The sequence below is a fragment of the Cucumis melo genome, chromosome 8, assembly GCF_025177605.1.
Source record: "Cucumis melo cultivar AY chromosome 8, USDA_Cmelo_AY_1.0, whole genome shotgun sequence".
Taxonomy (NCBI): Eukaryota; Viridiplantae; Streptophyta; class Magnoliopsida; order Cucurbitales; family Cucurbitaceae; genus Cucumis; species Cucumis melo.
In genome coordinates, this window is record NC_066864.1 from 21,551,840 (window position 1) to 21,575,809 (window position 23,970).

General features: G+C 37.0%; 4 protein-coding genes across 4 annotated transcripts; all 4 read left to right on the forward strand.

The window, feature by feature from the left end:
- The first annotated feature begins 3,514 nt into the window (after positions 1–3,514).
- Positions 3,515–5,980, forward strand: LOC103503198 (beta-galactosidase 7-like). The gene has a single exon (XM_008467343.2). It carries the CDS (start codon positions 3,515–3,517, stop codon positions 5,978–5,980), a length of 2,466 nt encoding a protein of 821 aa, XP_008465565.2.
- Positions 5,981–8,628: 2,648 nt separating this feature from the next.
- LOC127150678 (beta-galactosidase 7-like) lies at positions 8,629–11,094 on the forward strand. Its single transcript, XM_051089180.1, has one exon. The coding sequence runs from the start codon at positions 8,629–8,631 to the stop codon at positions 11,092–11,094; it is 2,466 nt and encodes an 821-aa protein (XP_050945137.1).
- A 2,648-nt stretch (positions 11,095–13,742) lies between these two features.
- LOC127150679 (beta-galactosidase 7-like) lies at positions 13,743–16,208 on the forward strand. The gene has a single exon (XM_051089181.1). The coding sequence runs from the start codon at positions 13,743–13,745 to the stop codon at positions 16,206–16,208; it is 2,466 nt and encodes an 821-aa protein (XP_050945138.1).
- A 2,648-nt stretch (positions 16,209–18,856) lies between these two features.
- On the forward strand, positions 18,857–21,322 carry LOC127150680 (beta-galactosidase 7-like). The gene has a single exon (XM_051089182.1). It carries the CDS (start codon positions 18,857–18,859, stop codon positions 21,320–21,322), a length of 2,466 nt encoding a protein of 821 aa, XP_050945139.1.
- Positions 21,323–23,970: the final 2,648 nt, after the last annotated feature.

Below are 23,970 nucleotides of genomic sequence, written 5' to 3' on the forward strand. Positions count from 1 at the left end.
ATCAGGGGTTGAGGTCGCATATCATAAGGAGTAACCGGTTTTAAGAAATGCCAAGCCCTTGTTCATTGAGGCCTCGGACCGTAAATCAAAGATTGAAGCTCTACTCAAATATCCTATTATGATACTCAAATCCAAGATAAGGATTCCTTGGTTGACTTTCATAGTGAATACACCTCTACACGGCCAGGGAAGCATAACGGTTTCGGATTAGCTAGGAAAGGGTCTGATCGGCCTTTTCTGAGTATCTTCAAATAGCAGGCTTAATTACGAAATTACTAATGGCTAACGTCAAAAAATTCTCCTAATTAACTTACCAAGAACTGAGGTTGAAACCAATTCAACCTTGATGGGAAAATCATTAATCAAACCTTCAAAGAAAAACTCCCAATTAGATCCAAAATTAATTTTTTTTCAAGCAAAAAATTACATTTGATGGGTATAGAAATACGTACATTATTGAAGAAACGAATTGTTTTTCTATCAGAGGAAGAATGATTAGAGATTTAAAAAGTGGGATAAGAAATAACTTGATTAGGGCATTAAAAAATGGAAAAGAAATAAGTTACTGAATGGTAGTTTGGGAATAATAACAAATTTAAGATGAATAGTATTTTAAAAAATGAGAACCATATTTGCAAAATTCTAAAACAATGTGTTATATTTGCTATGTCATATTCTCAAAAGGCAACCATTACAAATTTCCATTTACTTATAATAATATTATTTAAAATATTCTTTCTCAACCAACCATATTTTTTTCTTTTTTTCATTTGAAGCTTTTGTATTACTATTATATCACTATCATCATCATCTTTTTGAAATTATCTCTTTTCCATTCTTTCACTACGTACAAGAAATTGAGTTTTTAGTGCTGCAAAAAAACTGTGACTAGAAATATAGCCATACATGTCAAACCCCTCCCCCCTCCCCCACAAAGGGAAACAGAGAAATAAATTATGAACCTTTGGCTACAGAGTGAAACCCGCAATTGTGACATCATCTAGCTTACTCTCTCTCTCTAACCCTCTCGACAGCCAACAACTGAACGTAAACTTTATTGTCGTTAACCACATCGGGACGCTGCTCTACAGCCAGTATGGCCAGCCCATCGTTAGTGTATTCTCTCACTCGAAACCTTGCCACATCCGTACGTCATAATCAGCCACCAGCCTCCGTTTACTCTTATCAGTCACCAGAGGGAAAATGTGATTCGTTTAAGCAAGGTTCATGGGAAGTGACAAAAAGTGTTGTTTTCGTGGAAAAAGCTTGCACAATATGATTTCTCTAGACGTTTAGATTTTTTTCATTGAAACACGAGCTACACCGACGAAAATATGATTTTTCTGGACGTTTAGATTTTATTAAATTCTTCCAGCTCATCCAAGATGCTGGACTTTATGTTGTCATGAGGATTGGCCCTTACATGTGTGTCGAGTGGAACTACAGAGGCTTTCCAGTGTTGTTGCACAACATGCCAGGAATCCAACTTCGTACCAGTCACCGATCGGATCACTGTCGAAAGCCCCTTCTCTATATTCGGAAGTTTCTTTCTCTCATGTGTGTAGAAGGGAAATTCACGCAGTTGCAACCACAATCTTACGTTGATCTGCATCCAGCTACCATGACCTACATTTCGAACCTTCTTTAGCAAGGTTGTGCCGTTTTATATGAGTTTCTTTGGTGGTGTTGCTTCAAGTCACTTTTGAGCTCAATTTTAATGCTATAATTTGTGTTATCATTATCAATGGTTCCGAGACAGTTTCTTGACAAATGACAACTTGGGTAAAACATTTAAGAACCTTTTTTTATAATGAATTTACAGCTTCGATTAAGGGGTATGAAAGATGAAATTTGTTTAGGGTCAATATTTTAGAATTTCAAAAGAGTTCGGTAAGCCAAAATGGAAGATTATCTAGATATATATCAGGTTTAAACCTCCTAGAATGCCTTTGAGACAGGCAAAATGTAATTAAATTTTAAGGCATGCTGAGAAACTTTATGCGATGCCATGTGTGGTTTATGACTGACAATTTATAAGAACGTGCTATAAAGTTATAAGTTACTATGAAATGATTATATAATGTGAGACCCCTTGTTGCACGTTGAGTGTGTACTTTCAGGTCAGCTAGATTTGTGTGCCTAATGGCCAACCAGTTTTTGTTTTAAAATTGCATGCATAGTAGTAATGACCCTGGTCAGGGACCTTAAAAGACCGGGTTGTTACATGAAAGATCTTTAGTTTCTAATTGTATTGATATCTCTAACTTGCAAAGAAGGCGATATGAAACTAGGTGTAATTTAATGTTACGTTGTCTCCTTCAAATTTTGTAGTTTGTCTTTGTTGTTTTCTATCTACTTGATTATATCTTCTAGTGGGCTCATTATTGAAGAGTAGGCAATATGTTTAAAATGATATTCTGCTTTGGAAACATTATGGAAAGTGTACGCTTTGTTCTCCATTCTCTTGAAAGATATTGCCAACTTGCACCTACGTGGTTTAAGATAAACTCTTGAATCATCACTTGAAGTTAGCAGCTTCATTGTTTCCCTCTATGGTTTCCATTAAAGTTGAAGAAAGGGAGATGCATCATGCTTGCAAAACTTATAGATAAGAGGTTATCCAGAAGTAATTTTTTTAACTCATAAAATGATGACGACGAACTATCCTGTTACAACTGAACCCTATCATTTTTTTGTTTTACAGTATCATGGTTTTGATGGTAGTTGAAGAGAATTTCTCGATATTGACATAAATTAAATTTTCAACAGTTTATCTTTTTGTAATTTTGTTTTCTCCCGAAAATATGTTACTTCCTATTATTCGGTTTATCATCTCTTTTTTTGTTCCCTCTAGGGTCACTTGGATTCATTTACCTTCAATGTTTCAACCATCACACATCACACATCCCACGCCATGATATGTAAGTTAGAGAAGTATTTTAAATAATGAAACAATATTTTCACAAACAACTAAAATCTTTAATTAATTTGAACATGAATTTTAATTAATTAGTTTTAATGCTAATTGAGTATAATGAGAATGATTTAAATCTACAGTTTAAGAGGGTTGTTAAATAAATATCTTGATGTCATCTTTGCGTTTGGTGCAAATATAATATCTATCTATCTATTTACATTCAATTGCTCATATTACAATAGCTTGACCTTAAAGTTGTTGGCTTACAACATGAGGCCAAATGTGAAAAATGAAAAATAGAATCCTAAGTTGTCCTGTGGAAAAAAACACAACCTTTTTAATTGCGTACAATAGTTGTAATTCGGTAAAAGGTTATTTGAGGGATTAAGGTCAACTAGAATTCTTCAATTTCAGAGGATGCAACTCATATCGAAAAACTTTTGTCAGCCGCTTTTCTATGTTTAGAATTGATCAACAACCTTGAACACAAATATAGATAGGAAAGAACTCTCACCTTATCACTATATGTATTCTATATAAATAAACACATCGATTCAGGAAACAAATAAACCAAAGACATAAGTTGTGGGATCGAAGATGTTTAAGCTTCAATGGCTTGTTGCAACTCTAGCTTGCTTGACTTTTTGCATAGGAGACAATGTTTCATATGATTCAAATGCGATAATTATCAACGGAGAACGACGTATTATCTTTTCAGGCTCAATTCATTATCCACGCAGCACTGAAGCAATGTGGCCTGATCTTATTCAAAAAGCTAAAGATGGTGGACTTGATGCAATTGAGACATACATTTTTTGGGATCGTCACGAGCCACAACGACGAAAATATGATTTCTCTGGACGTTTAGATTTTATTAAATTCTTCCAGCTCATCCAAGATGCTGGACTTTATGTTGTCATGAGGATTGGTCCTTACGTGTGTGCCGAGTGGAACTACGGAGGCTTTCCAGTGTGGTTGCACAATATGCCAGGAATCCAACTCCGTACTAACAATCAAGTCTACAAGAATGAAATGCAAACTTTCACGACAAAGATAGTGAATATGTGTAAACAAGCCAATCTCTTTGCTTCACAAGGAGGGCCAATAATATTAGCTCAAATCGAGAATGAGTATGGAAATGTGATGACACCAGCTTATGGAGATGCAGGAAAAGCATATATCAATTGGTGTGCTCAAATGGCCGAATCTCTCAATATTGGCGTTCCATGGATCATGTGCCAACAAAGTGATGCCCCACAACCTATCATTAATACGTGCAATGGATTCTACTGTGACAACTTTACTCCGAACAATCCTAAGAGCCCAAAAATGTTCACTGAAAATTGGGTGGGATGGTTCAAGAAATGGGGCGACAAAGACCCTTACAGAACTGCAGAAGATGTAGCATTTTCTGTGGCAAGATTTTTTCAATCTGGCGGCATCTTCAACAATTATTACATGTATCATGGAGGCACCAACTTTGGAAGAACATCGGGAGGTCCATTCATCACTACATCTTACGATTACAACGCCCCACTTGATGAGTATGGGAACTTGAATCAACCTAAATGGGGGCATCTCAAACAACTCCACGCATCAATCAAGTTAGGAGAGAAGATTCTCACTAACGGCACACGCTCAGACCAAAACTTTGGTAGCTCTGCAACTTTAACGAAATTCTTTAATCCAACAACAGGGGAGAGGTTTTGCTTTCTAAGCAACACAGATGGAAAAAATGATGCCACCATAGATCTACAAGCAGATGGAAAATATTTTGTACCAGCTTGGTCTGTGAGCATTCTTGATGGTTGCAACAAGGAGGTTTACAACACTGCAAAAGTAAATTCTCAAACGTCTATGTTCGTGAAGGAGCAAAATGAGAAGGAAAATGCACAACTCTCGTGGGCTTGGGCTCCAGAACCTATGAAAGACACACTGCAAGGAAATGGTAAATTTGCGGCAAACCTTCTTTTGGAACAAAAAAGGGTCACGGTTGATTTCAGCGACTACTTCTGGTACATGACGAGTGTTGACACTAACGGAACATCTTCACTTCAAAATGTGACTCTCCAAGTGAATACAAAGGGTCATGTTCTTCATGCTTTCGTTAATAAAAGATACATTGGGTCGCAGTGGGGGAGTAATGGCCAGAGTTTTGTGTTTGAGAAACCGGTTCTACTAAAATCAGGAACCAACACAATAACTCTTTTGAGTGCCACAGTTGGGTTGAAGAATTACGACGCATTTTATGATATGGTGCCAACGGGAATCGATGGAGGTCCCATCTATCTAATTGGAGATGGAAACGTGAAAACTGATTTGTCATCAAATTTGTGGTCTTATAAGGTTGGATTAAATGGAGAAATGAAGCAAATTTACAACCCAATGTTCTCACAGAGAACAAATTGGATTGCACTAAATCAAAAATCTATCGGAAGGCGAATGACATGGTACAAGACTAGCTTTAAGACACCTGGTGGAATTGACCCAGTAGTCTTGGACATGCAAGGAATGGGAAAAGGCCAAGCTTGGGTAAATGGGCAAAGCATAGGCCGATTTTGGCCATCTTTCATTGCTGGCAATGATAGTTGCAGCGCAACATGTGACTATAGAGGTGCATACAACCCTAGCAAATGTGTGCAAAACTGTGGAAATCCTTCTCAAAGATGGTATCATGTTCCAAGATCATTTCTTTCGAGCAACACAAACACATTGATTTTATTTGAAGAAATTGGTGGAAATCCACAACACGTGTCGGTTCAAACAATCACAATAGGAACTATATGTGCAAATGCTAATGAAGGAAGCACATTAGAGTTGTCTTGTCAGGGAGGACATGTCATCTCTGAAATCCAATTTGCTAGCTATGGAAATCCAGAGGGAAAATGTGGTTCGTTTAAGCAAGGTTCATGGGATGTGACAAACAGTGCTCTTTTCGTGGAAAAAGCTTGCATTGGCATGGAAAGTTGTTCAATTGATGTATCTGCAAAGTCATTTGGATTAGGCGATGCTACAAATTTATCTGCAAGATTGGTAGTTCAAGCACTATGTGCACAAAATTGATTAATAATAGTGTAATATATGTGAATAAATATTCTTTTTAACCAACTATGTATTTTTATTTCTTTCTTTTTCATAGTATATGGTTTATTAATCACAAACGTATAAGTAACTATAAACACCTAGCGGTCTATTAATGATAGACCATACTGAAAAATATTGGTCCATCACTGATAGCCCATAAAAGTCTCGATTGGAGTCTGTCACTGAACTTTGCTATATTTGAAACTTTTTAAAAACGTTGTTACATATTTAATTTTTATTTTTAAATAAAAGAAATATACCCATACATGTCAAACCCCTCCCCCATTCCCCCTCCCCCACAAAGGGAAATAGAGGAATAAATTATGAATCTTTGGTTATAGGGTGAAACCCGCAATCCTGACATCATCTAGCTTACTCTCTCTCTCTAACCCTCTCGACGGCCAACCACTGAACGCAAACTTTATTGCCGCCAGTCACATCGTGACGCTGCTCTGCTGTCGGCATGGCCAACCCATCGTTAGTGTTTTCTCTCACTCGAGACCTTGCCACATCCACACGCCATAATCAGCCACCACCCGTCGTTTACTTCTACCAGTCATCGATCGGATCACTGTCGATCGCCCCTTCTCTCCCTTCGAAAGTTTCTTTCTCTCATGTGTGCAGAAGGGAAATCCACGCAGTTGCCACCGCAATCTTACGCTGATCTGCATCCAGCTACCGTAACCTACATTTCGAACCTTCTTTAGCAAGGTTGTGCCGTTTTATATGAGTTTCTTTGGTGGTGTTGCTCCAAGTCACTTTTGAGCTCAATTTTAATGCTATAATTTGTGTTATCATTATCGATGGTTCCGAGACATTTTCTTGACAAAGGACAGCTTGGGTAAAACATTTAAGAACCTTTTTTTATAATGAATTTACAGCTTCGATTAAGGGGTATGAAAGTTGAAAATTGTTTAGGGTCAATATTTTAGAATTTCAAAAGAGTTCGGTAAGCCAAAATGGAAGATTATCTAGATATATATCAGGTTTAAACCTCCTAGAATGCCTTTGAGACAGGCAAAATGTAATTAAATTTTAAGGCATTGTGAGAAACTTTATTCGATGCCATGTGTGGTTTATGACTGACAATTTATAAGAACGTGCTATAAAGTTATAAGTTACTATGACATGATTATATAATGTGAGACCCCTTGTTGCACGTTGAGTGTATAACTTAGTGGCAACTACCCTTCTACCTATAGCTATGTACACACTAGATTTGTGTACTTTCAGGTCAGCTAGATTTGTGTGCCTAATGGCCAACCAATTTTTGTTTTAAAATTGCATGCATAGTAGTAATGACCCTGGTCAGGGACCTTAAAAGACCGGGTTGTTACATGAAAGATCTTTAGTTTCTAATTGTATTGATATCTCTAACTTGCAAAGAAGGCGATATGAAACTAGGTGTAATTTAATGTTACGTTGTCTCCTTCAAATTTTGTAGTTTGTCTTTGTTGTTTTCTATCTACTTGATTATATCTTCTAGTGGGCTCATTATTGAAGAGTAGGCAATATGTTTAAAATGATATTCTGCTTTGGAAACATTATGGAAAGTGTACGCTTTGTTCTCCATTCTCTTGAAAGATATTGCCAACTTGCACCTACGTGGTTTAAGATAAACTCTTGAATCATCACTTGAAGTTAGCAGCTTCATTGTTTCCCTCTATGGTTTCCATTAAAGTTGAAGAAAGGGAGATGCATCATGCTTGCAAAACTTATAGATAAGAGGTTATCCAGAAGTAATTTTTTTAACTCATAAAATGATGACGACGAACTATCCTGTTACAACTGAACCCTATCATTTTTTTGTTTTACAGTATCATGGTTTTGATGGTAGTTGAAGAGAATTTCTCGATATTGACATAAATTAAATTTTCAACAGTTTATCTTTTTGTAATTTTGTTTTCTCCCGAAAATATGTTACTTCCTATTATTCGGTTTATCATCTCTTTTTTTGTTCCCTCTAGGGTCACTTGGATTCATTTACCTTCAATGTTTCAACCATCACACATCACACATCCCACGTCATGATATGTAAGTTAGAGAAGTATTTTAAATAATGAAACAATATTTTCACAAACAACTAAAATCTTTAATTAATTTGAACATGAATTTTAATTAATTAGTTTTAATGCTAATTGAGTATAATGAGAATGATTTAAATCTACAGTTTAAGAGGGTTGTTAAATAAATATCTTGATGTCATCTTTGCGTTTGGTGCAAATATAATATCTATCTATCTATTTACATTCAATTGCTCATATTACAATAGCTTGACCTTAAAGTTGTTGGCTTACAACATGAGGCCAAATGTGAAAAATGAAAAATAGAATCCTAAGTTGTCCTGTGGAAAAAAACACAACCTTTTTAATTGCGTACAATAGTTGTAATTCGGTAAAAGGTTATTTGAGGGATTAAGGTCAACTAGAATTCTTCAATTTCAGAGGATGCAACTCATATCGAAAAACTTTTGTCAGCCGCTTTTCTATGTTTAGAATTGATCAACAACCTTGAACACAAATATAGATAGGAAAGAACTCTCACCTTATCACTATATGTATTCTATATAAATAAACACATCGATTCAGGAAACAAATAAACCAAAGACATAAGTTGTGGGATCGAAGATGTTTAAGCTTCAATGGCTTGTTGCAACTCTAGCTTGCTTGACCTTTTGCATAGGAGACAATGTTTCATATGATTCAAATGCGATAATTATCAACGGAGAACGACGTATTATCTTTTCAGGCTCAATTCATTATCCACGCAGCACTGAAGCAATGTGGCCTGATCTTATTCAAAAAGCTAAAGATGGTGGACTTGATGCAATTGAGACATACATTTTTTGGGATCGTCACGAGCCACAACGACGAAAATATGATTTCTCTGGACGTTTAGATTTTATTAAATTCTTCCAGCTCATCCAAGATGCTGGACTTTATGTTGTCATGAGGATTGGTCCTTACGTGTGTGCCGAGTGGAACTACGGAGGCTTTCCAGTGTGGTTGCACAATATGCCAGGAATCCAACTCCGTACTAACAATCAAGTCTACAAGAATGAAATGCAAACTTTCACGACAAAGATAGTGAATATGTGTAAACAAGCCAATCTCTTTGCTTCACAAGGAGGGCCAATAATATTAGCTCAAATCGAGAATGAGTATGGAAATGTGATGACACCAGCTTATGGAGATGCAGGAAAAGCATATATCAATTGGTGTGCTCAAATGGCCGAATCTCTCAATATTGGCGTTCCATGGATCATGTGCCAACAAAGTGATGCCCCACAACCTATCATTAATACGTGCAATGGATTCTACTGTGACAACTTTACTCCGAACAATCCTAAGAGCCCAAAAATGTTCACTGAAAATTGGGTGGGATGGTTCAAGAAATGGGGCGACAAAGACCCTTACATAACTGCAGAAGATGTAGCATTTTCTGTGGCAAGATTTTTTCAATCTGGCGGCATCTTCAACAATTATTACATGTATCATGGAGGCACCAACTTTGGAAGAACATCGGGAGGTCCATTCATCACTACATCTTACGATTACAACGCCCCACTTGATGAGTATGGGAACTTGAATCAACCTAAATGGGGGCATCTCAAACAACTCCACGCATCAATCAAGTTAGGAGAGAAGATTCTCACTAACGGCACACGCTCAGACCAAAACTTTGGTAGCTCTGCAACTTTAACGAAATTCTTTAATCCAACAACAGGGGAGAGGTTTTGCTTTCTAAGCAACACAGATGGAAAAAATGATGCCACCATAGATCTACAAGCAGATGGAAAATATTTTGTACCAGCTTGGTCTGTGAGCATTCTTGATGGTTGCAACAAGGAGGTTTACAACACTGCAAAAGTAAATTCTCAAACGTCTATGTTCGTGAAGGAGCAAAATGAGAAGGAAAATGCACAACTCTCGTGGGCTTGGGCTCCAGAACCTATGAAAGACACACTGCAAGGAAATGGTAAATTTGCGGCAAACCTTCTTTTGGAACAAAAAAGGGTCACGGTTGATTTCAGCGACTACTTCTGGTACATGACGAGTGTTGACACTAACGGAACATCTTCACTTCAAAATGTGACTCTCCAAGTGAATACAAAGGGTCATGTTCTTCATGCTTTCGTTAATAAAAGATACATTGGGTCGCAGTGGGGGAGTAATGGCCAGAGTTTTGTGTTTGAGAAACCGGTTCTACTAAAATCAGGAACCAACACAATAACTCTTTTGAGTGCCACAGTTGGGTTGAAGAATTACGACGCATTTTATGATATGGTGCCAACGGGAATCGATGGAGGTCCCATCTATCTAATTGGAGATGGAAACGTGAAAACTGATTTGTCATCAAATTTGTGGTCTTATAAGGTTGGATTAAATGGAGAAATGAAGCAAATTTACAACCCAATGTTCTCACAGAGAACAAATTGGATTGCACTAAATCAAAAATCTATCGGAAGGCGAATGACATGGTACAAGACTAGCTTTAAGACACCTGGTGGAATTGACCCAGTAGTCTTGGACATGCAAGGAATGGGAAAAGGCCAAGCTTGGGTAAATGGGCAAAGCATAGGCCGATTTTGGCCATCTTTCATTGCTGGCAATGATAGTTGCAGCGCAACATGTGACTATAGAGGTGCATACAACCCTAGCAAATGTGTGCAAAACTGTGGAAATCCTTCTCAAAGATGGTATCATGTTCCAAGATCATTTCTTTCGAGCAACACAAACACATTGATTTTATTTGAAGAAATTGGTGGAAATCCACAACACGTGTCGGTTCAAACAATCACAATAGGAACTATATGTGCAAATGCTAATGAAGGAAGCACATTAGAGTTGTCTTGTCAGGGAGGACATGTCATCTCTGAAATCCAATTTGCTAGCTATGGAAATCCAGAGGGAAAATGTGGTTCGTTTAAGCAAGGTTCATGGGATGTGACAAACAGTGCTCTTTTCGTGGAAAAAGCTTGCATTGGCATGGAAAGTTGTTCAATTGATGTATCTGCAAAGTCATTTGGATTAGGCGATGCTACAAATTTATCTGCAAGATTGGTAGTTCAAGCACTATGTGCACAAAATTGATTAATAATAGTGTAATATATGTGAATAAATATTCTTTTTAACCAACTATGTATTTTTATTTCTTTCTTTTTCATAGTATATGGTTTATTAATCACAAACGTATAAGTAACTATAAACACCTAGCGGTCTATTAATGATAGACCATACTGAAAAATATTGGTCCATCACTGATAGCCCATAAAAGTCTCGATTGGAGTCTGTCACTGAACTTTGCTATATTTGAAACTTTTTAAAAACGTTGTTACATATTTAATTTTTATTTTTAAATAAAAGAAATATACCCATACATGTCAAACCCCTCCCCCATTCCCCCTCCCCCACAAAGGGAAATAGAGGAATAAATTATGAATCTTTGGTTATAGGGTGAAACCCGCAATCCTGACATCATCTAGCTTACTCTCTCTCTCTAACCCTCTCGACGGCCAACCACTGAACGCAAACTTTATTGCCGCCAGTCACATCGTGACGCTGCTCTGCTGTCGGCATGGCCAACCCATCGTTAGTGTTTTCTCTCACTCGAGACCTTGCCACATCCACACGCCATAATCAGCCACCACCCGTCGTTTACTTCTACCAGTCATCGATCGGATCACTGTCGATCGCCCCTTCTCTCCCTTCGAAAGTTTCTTTCTCTCATGTGTGCAGAAGGGAAATCCACGCAGTTGCCACCGCAATCTTACGCTGATCTGCATCCAGCTACCGTAACCTACATTTCGAACCTTCTTTAGCAAGGTTGTGCCGTTTTATATGAGTTTCTTTGGTGGTGTTGCTCCAAGTCACTTTTGAGCTCAATTTTAATGCTATAATTTGTGTTATCATTATCGATGGTTCCGAGACATTTTCTTGACAAAGGACAGCTTGGGTAAAACATTTAAGAACCTTTTTTTATAATGAATTTACAGCTTCGATTAAGGGGTATGAAAGTTGAAAATTGTTTAGGGTCAATATTTTAGAATTTCAAAAGAGTTCGGTAAGCCAAAATGGAAGATTATCTAGATATATATCAGGTTTAAACCTCCTAGAATGCCTTTGAGACAGGCAAAATGTAATTAAATTTTAAGGCATTGTGAGAAACTTTATTCGATGCCATGTGTGGTTTATGACTGACAATTTATAAGAACGTGCTATAAAGTTATAAGTTACTATGACATGATTATATAATGTGAGACCCCTTGTTGCACGTTGAGTGTATAACTTAGTGGCAACTACCCTTCTACCTATAGCTATGTACACACTAGATTTGTGTACTTTCAGGTCAGCTAGATTTGTGTGCCTAATGGCCAACCAATTTTTGTTTTAAAATTGCATGCATAGTAGTAATGACCCTGGTCAGGGACCTTAAAAGACCGGGTTGTTACATGAAAGATCTTTAGTTTCTAATTGTATTGATATCTCTAACTTGCAAAGAAGGCGATATGAAACTAGGTGTAATTTAATGTTACGTTGTCTCCTTCAAATTTTGTAGTTTGTCTTTGTTGTTTTCTATCTACTTGATTATATCTTCTAGTGGGCTCATTATTGAAGAGTAGGCAATATGTTTAAAATGATATTCTGCTTTGGAAACATTATGGAAAGTGTACGCTTTGTTCTCCATTCTCTTGAAAGATATTGCCAACTTGCACCTACGTGGTTTAAGATAAACTCTTGAATCATCACTTGAAGTTAGCAGCTTCATTGTTTCCCTCTATGGTTTCCATTAAAGTTGAAGAAAGGGAGATGCATCATGCTTGCAAAACTTATAGATAAGAGGTTATCCAGAAGTAATTTTTTTAACTCATAAAATGATGACGACGAACTATCCTGTTACAACTGAACCCTATCATTTTTTTGTTTTACAGTATCATGGTTTTGATGGTAGTTGAAGAGAATTTCTCGATATTGACATAAATTAAATTTTCAACAGTTTATCTTTTTGTAATTTTGTTTTCTCCCGAAAATATGTTACTTCCTATTATTCGGTTTATCATCTCTTTTTTTGTTCCCTCTAGGGTCACTTGGATTCATTTACCTTCAATGTTTCAACCATCACACATCACACATCCCACGTCATGATATGTAAGTTAGAGAAGTATTTTAAATAATGAAACAATATTTTCACAAACAACTAAAATCTTTAATTAATTTGAACATGAATTTTAATTAATTAGTTTTAATGCTAATTGAGTATAATGAGAATGATTTAAATCTACAGTTTAAGAGGGTTGTTAAATAAATATCTTGATGTCATCTTTGCGTTTGGTGCAAATATAATATCTATCTATCTATTTACATTCAATTGCTCATATTACAATAGCTTGACCTTAAAGTTGTTGGCTTACAACATGAGGCCAAATGTGAAAAATGAAAAATAGAATCCTAAGTTGTCCTGTGGAAAAAAACACAACCTTTTTAATTGCGTACAATAGTTGTAATTCGGTAAAAGGTTATTTGAGGGATTAAGGTCAACTAGAATTCTTCAATTTCAGAGGATGCAACTCATATCGAAAAACTTTTGTCAGCCGCTTTTCTATGTTTAGAATTGATCAACAACCTTGAACACAAATATAGATAGGAAAGAACTCTCACCTTATCACTATATGTATTCTATATAAATAAACACATCGATTCAGGAAACAAATAAACCAAAGACATAAGTTGTGGGATCGAAGATGTTTAAGCTTCAATGGCTTGTTGCAACTCTAGCTTGCTTGACCTTTTGCATAGGAGACAATGTTTCATATGATTCAAATGCGATAATTATCAACGGAGAACGACGTATTATCTTTTCAGGCTCAATTCATTATCCACGCAGCACTGAAGCAATGTGGCCTGATCTTATTCAAAAAGCTAAAGATGGTGGACTTGATGCAATTGAGACATACATTTTTTGGGATCGTCACGAGCCACAACGACGAAAATATGATTTCTCTGGACGTTTAGATTTTATTAAATTCTTCCAGCTCATCCAAGATGCTGGACTTTATGTTGTCATGAGGATTGGTCCTTACGTGTGTGCCGAGTGGAACTACGGAGGCTTTCCAGTGTGGTTGCACAATATGCCAGGAATCCAACTCCGTACTAACAATCAAGTCTACAAGAATGAAATGCAAACTTTCACGACAAAGATAGTGAATATGTGTAAACAAGCCAATCTCTTTGCTTCACAAGGAGGGCCAATAATATTAGCTCAAATCGAGAATGAGTATGGAAATGTGATGACACCAGCTTATGGAGATGCAGGAAAAGCATATATCAATTGGTGTGCTCAAATGGCCGAATCTCTCAATATTGGCGTTCCATGGATCATGTGCCAACAAAGTGATGCCCCACAACCTATCATTAATACGTGCAATGGATTCTACTGTGACAACTTTACTCCGAACAATCCTAAGAGCCCAAAAATGTTCACTGAAAATTGGGTGGGATGGTTCAAGAAATGGGGCGACAAAGACCCTTACAGAACTGCAGAAGATGTAGCATTTTCTGTGGCAAGATTTTTTCAATCTGGCGGCATCTTCAACAATTATTACATGTATCATGGAGGCACCAACTTTGGAAGAACATCGGGAGGTCCATTCATCACTACATCTTACGATTACAACGCCCCACTTGATGAGTATGGGAACTTGAATCAACCTAAATGGGGGCATCTCAAACAACTCCACGCATCAATCAAGTTAGGAGAGAAGATTCTCACTAACGGCACACGCTCAGACCAAAACTTTGGTAGCTCTGCAACTTTAACGAAATTCTTTAATCCAACAACAGGGGAGAGGTTTTGCTTTCTAAGCAACACAGATGGAAAAAATGATGCCACCATAGATCTACAAGCAGATGGAAAATATTTTGTACCAGCTTGGTCTGTGAGCATTCTTGATGGTTGCAACAAGGAGGTTTACAACACTGCAAAAGTAAATTCTCAAACGTCTATGTTCGTGAAGGAGCAAAATGAGAAGGAAAATGCACAACTCTCGTGGGCTTGGGCTCCAGAACCTATGAAAGACACACTGCAAGGAAATGGTAAATTTGCGGCAAACCTTCTTTTGGAACAAAAAAGGGTCACGGTTGATTTCAGCGACTACTTCTGGTACATGACGAGTGTTGACACTAACGGAACATCTTCACTTCAAAATGTGACTCTCCAAGTGAATACAAAGGGTCATGTTCTTCATGCTTTCGTTAATAAAAGATACATTGGGTCGCAGTGGGGGAGTAATGGCCAGAGTTTTGTGTTTGAGAAACCGGTTCTACTAAAATCAGGAACCAACACAATAACTCTTTTGAGTGCCACAGTTGGGTTGAAGAATTACGACGCATTTTATGATATGGTGCCAACGGGAATCGATGGAGGTCCCATCTATCTAATTGGAGATGGAAACGTGAAAACTGATTTGTCATCAAATTTGTGGTCTTATAAGGTTGGATTAAATGGAGAAATGAAGCAAATTTACAACCCAATGTTCTCACAGAGAACAAATTGGATTGCACTAAATCAAAAATCTATCGGAAGGCGAATGACATGGTACAAGACTAGCTTTAAGACACCTGGTGGAATTGACCCAGTAGTCTTGGACATGCAAGGAATGGGAAAAGGCCAAGCTTGGGTAAATGGGCAAAGCATAGGCCGATTTTGGCCATCTTTCATTGCTGGCAATGATAGTTGCAGCGCAACATGTGACTATAGAGGTGCATACAACCCTAGCAAATGTGTGCAAAACTGTGGAAATCCTTCTCAAAGATGGTATCATGTTCCAAGATCATTTCTTTCGAGCAACACAAACACATTGATTTTATTTGAAGAAATTGGTGGAAATCCACAACACGTGTCGGTTCAAACAATCACAATAGGAACTATATGTGCAAATGCTAATGAAGGAAGCACATTAGAGTTGTCTTGTCAGGGAGGACATGTCATCTCTGAAATCCAATTTGCTAGCTATGGAAATCCAGAGGGAAAATGTGGTTCGTTTAAGCAAGGTTCATGGGATGTGACAAACAGTGCTCTTTTCGTGGAAAAAGCTTGCATTGGCATGGAAAGTTGTTCAATTGATGTATCTGCAAAGTCATTTGGATTAGGCGATGCTACAAATTTATCTGCAAGATTGGTAGTTCAAGCACTATGTGCACAAAATTGATTAATAATAGTGTAATATATGTGAATAAATATTCTTTTTAACCAACTATGTATTTTTATTTCTTTCTTTTTCATAGTATATGGTTTATTAATCACAAACGTATAAGTAACTATAAACACCTAGCGGTCTATTAATGATAGACCATACTGAAAAATATTGGTCCATCACTGATAGCCCATAAAAGTCTCGATTGGAGTCTGTCACTGAACTTTGCTATATTTGAAACTTTTTAAAAACGTTGTTACATATTTAATTTTTATTTTTAAATAAAAGAAATATACCCATACATGTCAAACCCCTCCCCCATTCCCCCTCCCCCACAAAGGGAAATAGAGGAATAAATTATGAATCTTTGGTTATAGGGTGAAACCCGCAATCCTGACATCATCTAGCTTACTCTCTCTCTCTAACCCTCTCGACGGCCAACCACTGAACGCAAACTTTATTGCCGCCAGTCACATCGTGACGCTGCTCTGCTGTCGGCATGGCCAACCCATCGTTAGTGTTTTCTCTCACTCGAGACCTTGCCACATCCACACGCCATAATCAGCCACCACCCGTCGTTTACTTCTACCAGTCATCGATCGGATCACTGTCGATCGCCCCTTCTCTCCCTTCGAAAGTTTCTTTCTCTCATGTGTGCAGAAGGGAAATCCACGCAGTTGCCACCGCAATCTTACGCTGATCTGCATCCAGCTACCGTAACCTACATTTCGAACCTTCTTTAGCAAGGTTGTGCCGTTTTATATGAGTTTCTTTGGTGGTGTTGCTCCAAGTCACTTTTGAGCTCAATTTTAATGCTATAATTTGTGTTATCATTATCGATGGTTCCGAGACATTTTCTTGACAAAGGACAGCTTGGGTAAAACATTTAAGAACCTTTTTTTATAATGAATTTACAGCTTCGATTAAGGGGTATGAAAGTTGAAAATTGTTTAGGGTCAATATTTTAGAATTTCAAAAGAGTTCGGTAAGCCAAAATGGAAGATTATCTAGATATATATCAGGTTTAAACCTCCTAGAATGCCTTTGAGACAGGCAAAATGTAATTAAATTTTAAGGCATTCTGAGAAACTTTATTCGATGCCATGTGTGGTTTATGACTGACAATTTATAAGAACGTGCTATAAAGTTATAAGTTACTATGACATGATTATATAATGTGAGACCCCTTGTTGCACGTTGAGTGTATAACTTAGTGGCAACTACCCTTCTACCTATAGCTATGTACACACTAGATTTGTGTACTTTCAGGTCAGCTAGATTTGTGTGCCTAATGGCCAACCAATTTTTGTTTTAAAATTGCATGCATAGTAGTAATGACCCTGGTCAGGGACCTTAAAAGACCGGGTTGTTACATGAAAGATCTTTAGTTTCTAATTGTATTGATATCTCTAACTTGCAAAGAAGGCGATATGAAACTAGGTGTAATTTAATGTTACGTTGTCTCCTTCAAATTTTGTAGTTTGTCTTTGTTGTTTTCTATCTACTTGATTATATCTTCTAGTGGGCTCATTATTGAAGAGTAGGCAATATGTTTAAAATGATATTCTGCTTTGGAAACATTATGGAAAGTGTACGCTTTGTTCTCCATTCTCTTGAAAGATATTGCCAACTTGCACCTACGTGGTTTAAGATAAACTCTTGAATCATCACTTGAAGTTAGCAGCTTCATTGTTTCCCTCTATGGTTTCCATTAAAGTTGAAGAAAGGGAGATGCATCATGCTTGCAAAACTTATAGATAAGAGGTTATCCAGAAGTAATTTTTTTAACTCATAAAATGATGACGACGAACTATCCTGTTACAACTGAACCCTATCATTTTTTTGTTTTACAGTATCATGGTTTTGATGGTAGTTGAAGAGAATTTCTCGATATTGACATAAATTAAATTTTCAACAGTTTATCTTTTTGTAATTTTGTTTTCTCCCGAAAATATGTTACTTCCTATTATTCGGTTTATCATCTCTTTTTTTGTTCCCTCTAGGGTCACTTGGATTCATTTACCTTCAATGTTTCAACCATCACACATCACACATCCCACGTCATGATATGTAAGTTAGAGAAGTATTTTAAATAATGAAACAATATTTTCACAAACAACTAAAATCTTTAATTAATTTGAACATGAATTTTAATTAATTAGTTTTAATGCTAATTGAGTATAATGAGAATGATTTAAATCTACAGTTTAAGAGGGTTGTTAAATAAATATCTTGATGTCATCTTTGCGTTTGGTGCAAATATAATATCTATCTATCTATTTACATTCAATTGCTCATATTACAATAGCTTGACCTTAAAGTTGTTGGCTTACAACATGAGGCCAAATGTGAAAAATGAAAAATAGAATCCTAAGTTGTCCTGTGGAAAAAAACACAACCTTTTTAATTGCGTACAATAGTTGTAATTCGGTAAAAGGTCATTTGAGGGATTAAGGTCAACTAGAATTCTTCAATTTCAGAGGATGCAACTCATATCGAAAAACTTTTGTCAGCCGCTTTTCTATGTTTAGAATTGATCAACAACCTTGAACACAAATATAGATAGGAAAGAACTCTCACCTTATCACTATATGTATTCTATATAAATAAACACATCGATTCAGGAAACAAATAAACCAAAGACATAAGTTGTGGGATCGAAGATGTTTAAGCTTCAATGGCTTGTTGCAACTCTAGCTTGCTTGACCTTTTGCATAGGAGACAATGTTTCATATGATTCAAATGCGATAATTATCAACGGAGAACGACGTATTATCTTTTCAGGCTCAATTCATTATCCACGCAGCACTGAAGCAATGTGGCCTGATCTTATTCAAAAAGCTAAAGATGGTGGACTTGATGCAATTGAGACATACATTTTTTGGGATCGTCACGAGCCACAACGACGAAAATATGATTTCTCTGGACGTTTAGATTTTATTAAATTCTTCCAGCTCATCCAAGATGCTGGACTTTATGTTGTCATGAGGATTGGTCCTTACGTGTGTGCCGAGTGGAACTACGGAGGCTTTCCAGTGTGGTTGCACAATATGCCAGGAATCCAACTCCGTACTAACAATCAAGTCTACAAGAATGAAATGCAAACTTTCACGACAAAGATAGTGAATATGTGTAAACAAGCCAATCTCTTTGCTTCACAAGGAGGGCCAATAATATTAGCTCAAATCGAGAATGAGTATGGAAATGTGATGACACCAGCTTATGGAGATGCAGGAAAAGCATATATCAATTGGTGTGCTCAAATGGCCGAATCTCTCAATATTGGCGTTCCATGGATCATGTGCCAACAAAGTGATGCCCCACAACCTATCATTAATACGTGCAATGGATTCTACTGTGACAACTTTACTCCGAACAATCCTAAGAGCCCAAAAATGTTCACTGAAAATTGGGTGGGATGGTTCAAGAAATGGGGCGACAAAGACCCTTACAGAACTGCAGAAGATGTAGCATTTTCTGTGGCAAGATTTTTTCAATCTGGCGGCATCTTCAACAATTATTACATGTATCATGGAGGCACCAACTTTGGAAGAACATCAGGAGGTCCATTCATCACTACATCTTACGATTACAACGCCCCACTTGATGAGTATGGGAACTTGAATCAACCTAAATGGGGGCATCTCAAACAACTCCACGCATCAATCAAGTTAGGAGAGAAGATTCTCACTAACGGCACACGCTCAGACCAAAACTTTGGTAGCTCTGCAACTTTAACGAAATTCTTTAATCCAACAACAGGGGAGAGGTTTTGCTTTCTAAGCAACACAGATGGAAAAAATGATGCCACCATAGATCTACAAGCAGATGGAAAATATTTTGTACCAGCTTGGTCTGTGAGCATTCTTGATGGTTGCAACAAGGAGGTTTACAACACTGCAAAAGTAAATTCTCAAACGTCTATGTTCGTGAAGGAGCAAAATGAGAAGGAAAATGCACAACTCTCGTGGGCTTGGGCTCCAGAACCTATGAAAGACACACTGCAAGGAAATGGTAAATTTGCGGCAAACCTTCTTTTGGAACAAAAAAGGGTCACGGTTGATTTCAGCGACTACTTCTGGTACATGACGAGTGTTGACACTAACGGAACATCTTCACTTCAAAATGTGACTCTCCAAGTGAATACAAAGGGTCATGTTCTTCATGCTTTCGTTAATAAAAGATACATTGGGTCGCAGTGGGGGAGTAATGGCCAGAGTTTTGTGTTTGAGAAACCGGTTCTACTAAAATCAGGAACCAACACAATAACTCTTTTGAGTGCCACAGTTGGGTTGAAGAATTACGACGCATTTTATGATATGGTGCCAACGGGAATCGATGGAGGTCCCATCTATCTAATTGGAGATGGAAACGTGAAAACTGATTTGTCATCAAATTTGTGGTCTTATAAGGTTGGATTAAATGGAGAAATGAAGCAAATTTACAACCCAATGTTCTCACAGAGAACAAATTGGATTGCACTAAATCAAAAATCTATCGGAAGGCGAATGACATGGTACAAGACTAGCTTTAAGACACCTGGTGGAATTGACCCAGTAGTCTTGGACATGCAAGGAATGGGAAAAGGCCAAGCTTGGGTAAATGGGCAAAGCATAGGCCGATTTTGGCCATCTTTCATTGCTGGCAATGATAGTTGCAGCGCAACATGTGACTATAGAGGTGCATACAACCCTAGCAAATGTGTGCAAAACTGTGGAAATCCTTCTCAAAGATGGTATCATGTTCCAAGATCATTTCTTTCGAGCAACACAAACACATTGATTTTATTTGAAGAAATTGGTGGAAATCCACAACACGTGTCGGTTCAAACAATCACAATAGGAACTATATGTGCAAATGCTAATGAAGGAAGCACATTAGAGTTGTCTTGTCAGGGAGGACATGTCATCTCTGAAATCCAATTTGCTAGCTATGGAAATCCAGAGGGAAAATGTGGTTCGTTTAAGCAAGGTTCGTGGGATGTGACAAACAGTGCTCTTTTCGTGGAAAAAGCTTGCATTGGCATGGAAAGTTGTTCAATTGATGTATCTGCAAAGTCATTTGGATTAGGCGATGCTACAAATTTATCTGCAAGATTGGTAGTTCAAGCACTATGTGCACAAAATTGATTAATAATAGTGTAATATATGTGAATAAATATTCTTTTTAACCAACTATGTATTTTTATTTCTTTCTTTTTCATAGTATATGGTTTATTAATCACAAACGTATAAGTAACTATAAACACCTAGCGGTCTATTAATGATAGACCATACTGAAAAATATTGGTCCATCACTGATAGCCCATAAAAGTCTCGATTGGAGTCTGTCACTGAACTTTGCTATATTTGAAACTTTTTAAAAACGTTGTTACATATTTAATTTTTATTTTTAAATAAAAGAAATATACCCATACATGTCAAACCCCTCCCCCATTCCCCCTCCCCCACAAAGGGAAATAGAGGAATAAATTATGAATCTTTGGTTATAGGGTGAAACCCGCAATCCTGACATCATCTAGCTTACTCTCTCTCTCTAACCCTCTCGACGGCCAACCACTGAACGCAAACTTTATTGCCGCCAGTCACATCGTGACGCTGCTCTGCTGTCGGCATGGCCAACCCATCGTTAGTGTTTTCTCTCACTCGAGACCTTGCCACATCCACACGCCATAATCAGCCACCACCCGTCGTTTACTTCTACCAGTCATCGATCGGATCACTGTCGATCGCCCCTTCTCTCCCTTCGAAAGTTTCTTTCTCTCATGTGTGCAGAAGGGAAATCCACGCAGTTGCCACCGCAATCTTACGCTGATCTGCATCCAGCTACCGTAACCTACATTTCGAACCTTCTTTAGCAAGGTTGTGCCGTTTTATATGAGTTTCTTTGGTGGTGTTGCTCCAAGTCACTTTTGAGCTCAATTTTAATGCTATAATTTGTGTTATCATTATCGATGGTTCCGAGACATTTTCTTGACAAAGGACAGCTTGGGTAAAACATTTAAGAACCTTTTTTTATAATGAATTTACAGCTTCGATTAAGGGGTATGAAAGTTGAAAATTGTTTAGGGTCAATATTTTAGAATTTCAAAAGAGTTCGGTAAGCCAAAATGGAAGATTATCTAGATATATATCAGGTTTAAACCTCCTAGAATGCCTTTGAGACAGGCAAAATGTAATTAAATTTTAAGGCATTCTGAGAAACTTTATTCGATGCCATGTGTGGTTTATGACTGACAATTTATAAGAACGTGCTATAAAGTTATAAGTTACTATGACATGATTATATAATGTGAGACCCCTTGTTGCACGTTGAGTGTATAACTTAGTGGCAACTACCCTTCTACCTATAGCTATGTACACACTAGATTTGTGTACTTTCAGGTCAGCTAGATTTGTGTGCCTAATGGCCAACCAATTTTTGTTTTAAAATTGCATGCATAGTAGTAATGACCCTGGTCAGGGACCTTAAAAGACCGGGTTGTTACATGAAAGATCTTTAGTTTCTAATTGTATTGATATCTCTAACTTGCAAAGAAGGCGATATGAAACTAGGTGTAATTTAATGTTACGTTGTCTCCTTCAAATTTTGTAGTTTGTCTTTGTTGTTTTCTATCTACTTGATTATATCTTCTAGTGGGCTCATTATTGAAGAGTAGGCAATATGTTTAAAATGATATTCTGCTTTGGAAACATTATGGAAAGTGTACGCTTTGTTCTCCATTCTCTTGAAAGATATTGCCAACTTGCACCTACGTGGTTTAAGATAAACTCTTGAATCATCACTTGAAGTTAGCAGCTTCATTGTTTCCCTCTATGGTTTCCATTAAAGTTGAAGAAAGGGAGATGCATCATGCTTGCAAAACTTATAGATAAGAGGTTATCCAGAAGTAATTTTTTTAACTCATAAAATGATGACGACGAACTATCCTGTTACAACTGAACCCTATCATTTTTTTGTTTTACAGTATCATGGTTTTGATGGTAGTTGAAGAGAATTTCTCGATATTGACATAAATTAAATTTTCAACAGTTTATCTTTTTGTAATTTTGTTTTCTCCCGAAAATATGTTACTTCCTATTATTCGGTTTATCATCTCTTTTTTTGTTCCCTCTAGGGTCACTTGGATTCATTTACCTTCAATGTTTCAACCATCACACATCACACATCCCACGTCATGATATGTAAGTTAGAGAAGTATTTTAAATAATGAAACAATATTTTCACAAACAACTAAAATCTTTAATTAATTTGAACATGAATTTTAATTAATTAGTTTTAATGCTAATTGAGTATAATGAGAATGATTTAAATCTACAGTTTAAGAGGGTTGTTAAATAAATATCTTGATGTCATCTTTGCGTTTGGTGCAAATATAATATCTATCTATCTATTTACATTCAATTGCTCATATTACAATAGCTTGACCTTAAAGTTGTTGGCTTACAACATGAGGCCAAATGTGAAAAATGAAAAATAGAATCCTAAGTTGTCCTGTGGAAAAAAACACAACCTTTTTAATTGCGTACAATAGTTGTAATTCGGTAAAAGGTTATTTGAGGGATTAAGGTCAACTAGAATTCTTCAATTTCAGAGGATGCAACTCATATCGAAAAACTTTTGTCAGCCGCTTTTCTATGTTTAGAATTGATCAACAACCTTGAACACAAATATAGATAGGAAAGAACTCTCACCTTATCACTATATGTATTCTATATAAATAAACACATCGATTCAGGAAACAAATAAACCAAAGACATAAGTTGTGGGATCGAAG

What these genes read in the sequence shown, in the direction of transcription:
- LOC103503198 (XM_008467343.2), top strand. Translation starts at nt 3,515, where the DNA reads ATGTTTAAGCTTCAATGGCTTGTTGCAACTCTAGCTTGCTTGACTTTT.
- LOC127150678 (XM_051089180.1), top strand. Translation starts at nt 8,629, where the DNA reads ATGTTTAAGCTTCAATGGCTTGTTGCAACTCTAGCTTGCTTGACCTTT.
- LOC127150680 (XM_051089182.1), top strand. Translation starts at nt 18,857, where the DNA reads ATGTTTAAGCTTCAATGGCTTGTTGCAACTCTAGCTTGCTTGACCTTT.
- LOC127150679 (XM_051089181.1), top strand. Translation starts at nt 13,743, where the DNA reads ATGTTTAAGCTTCAATGGCTTGTTGCAACTCTAGCTTGCTTGACCTTT.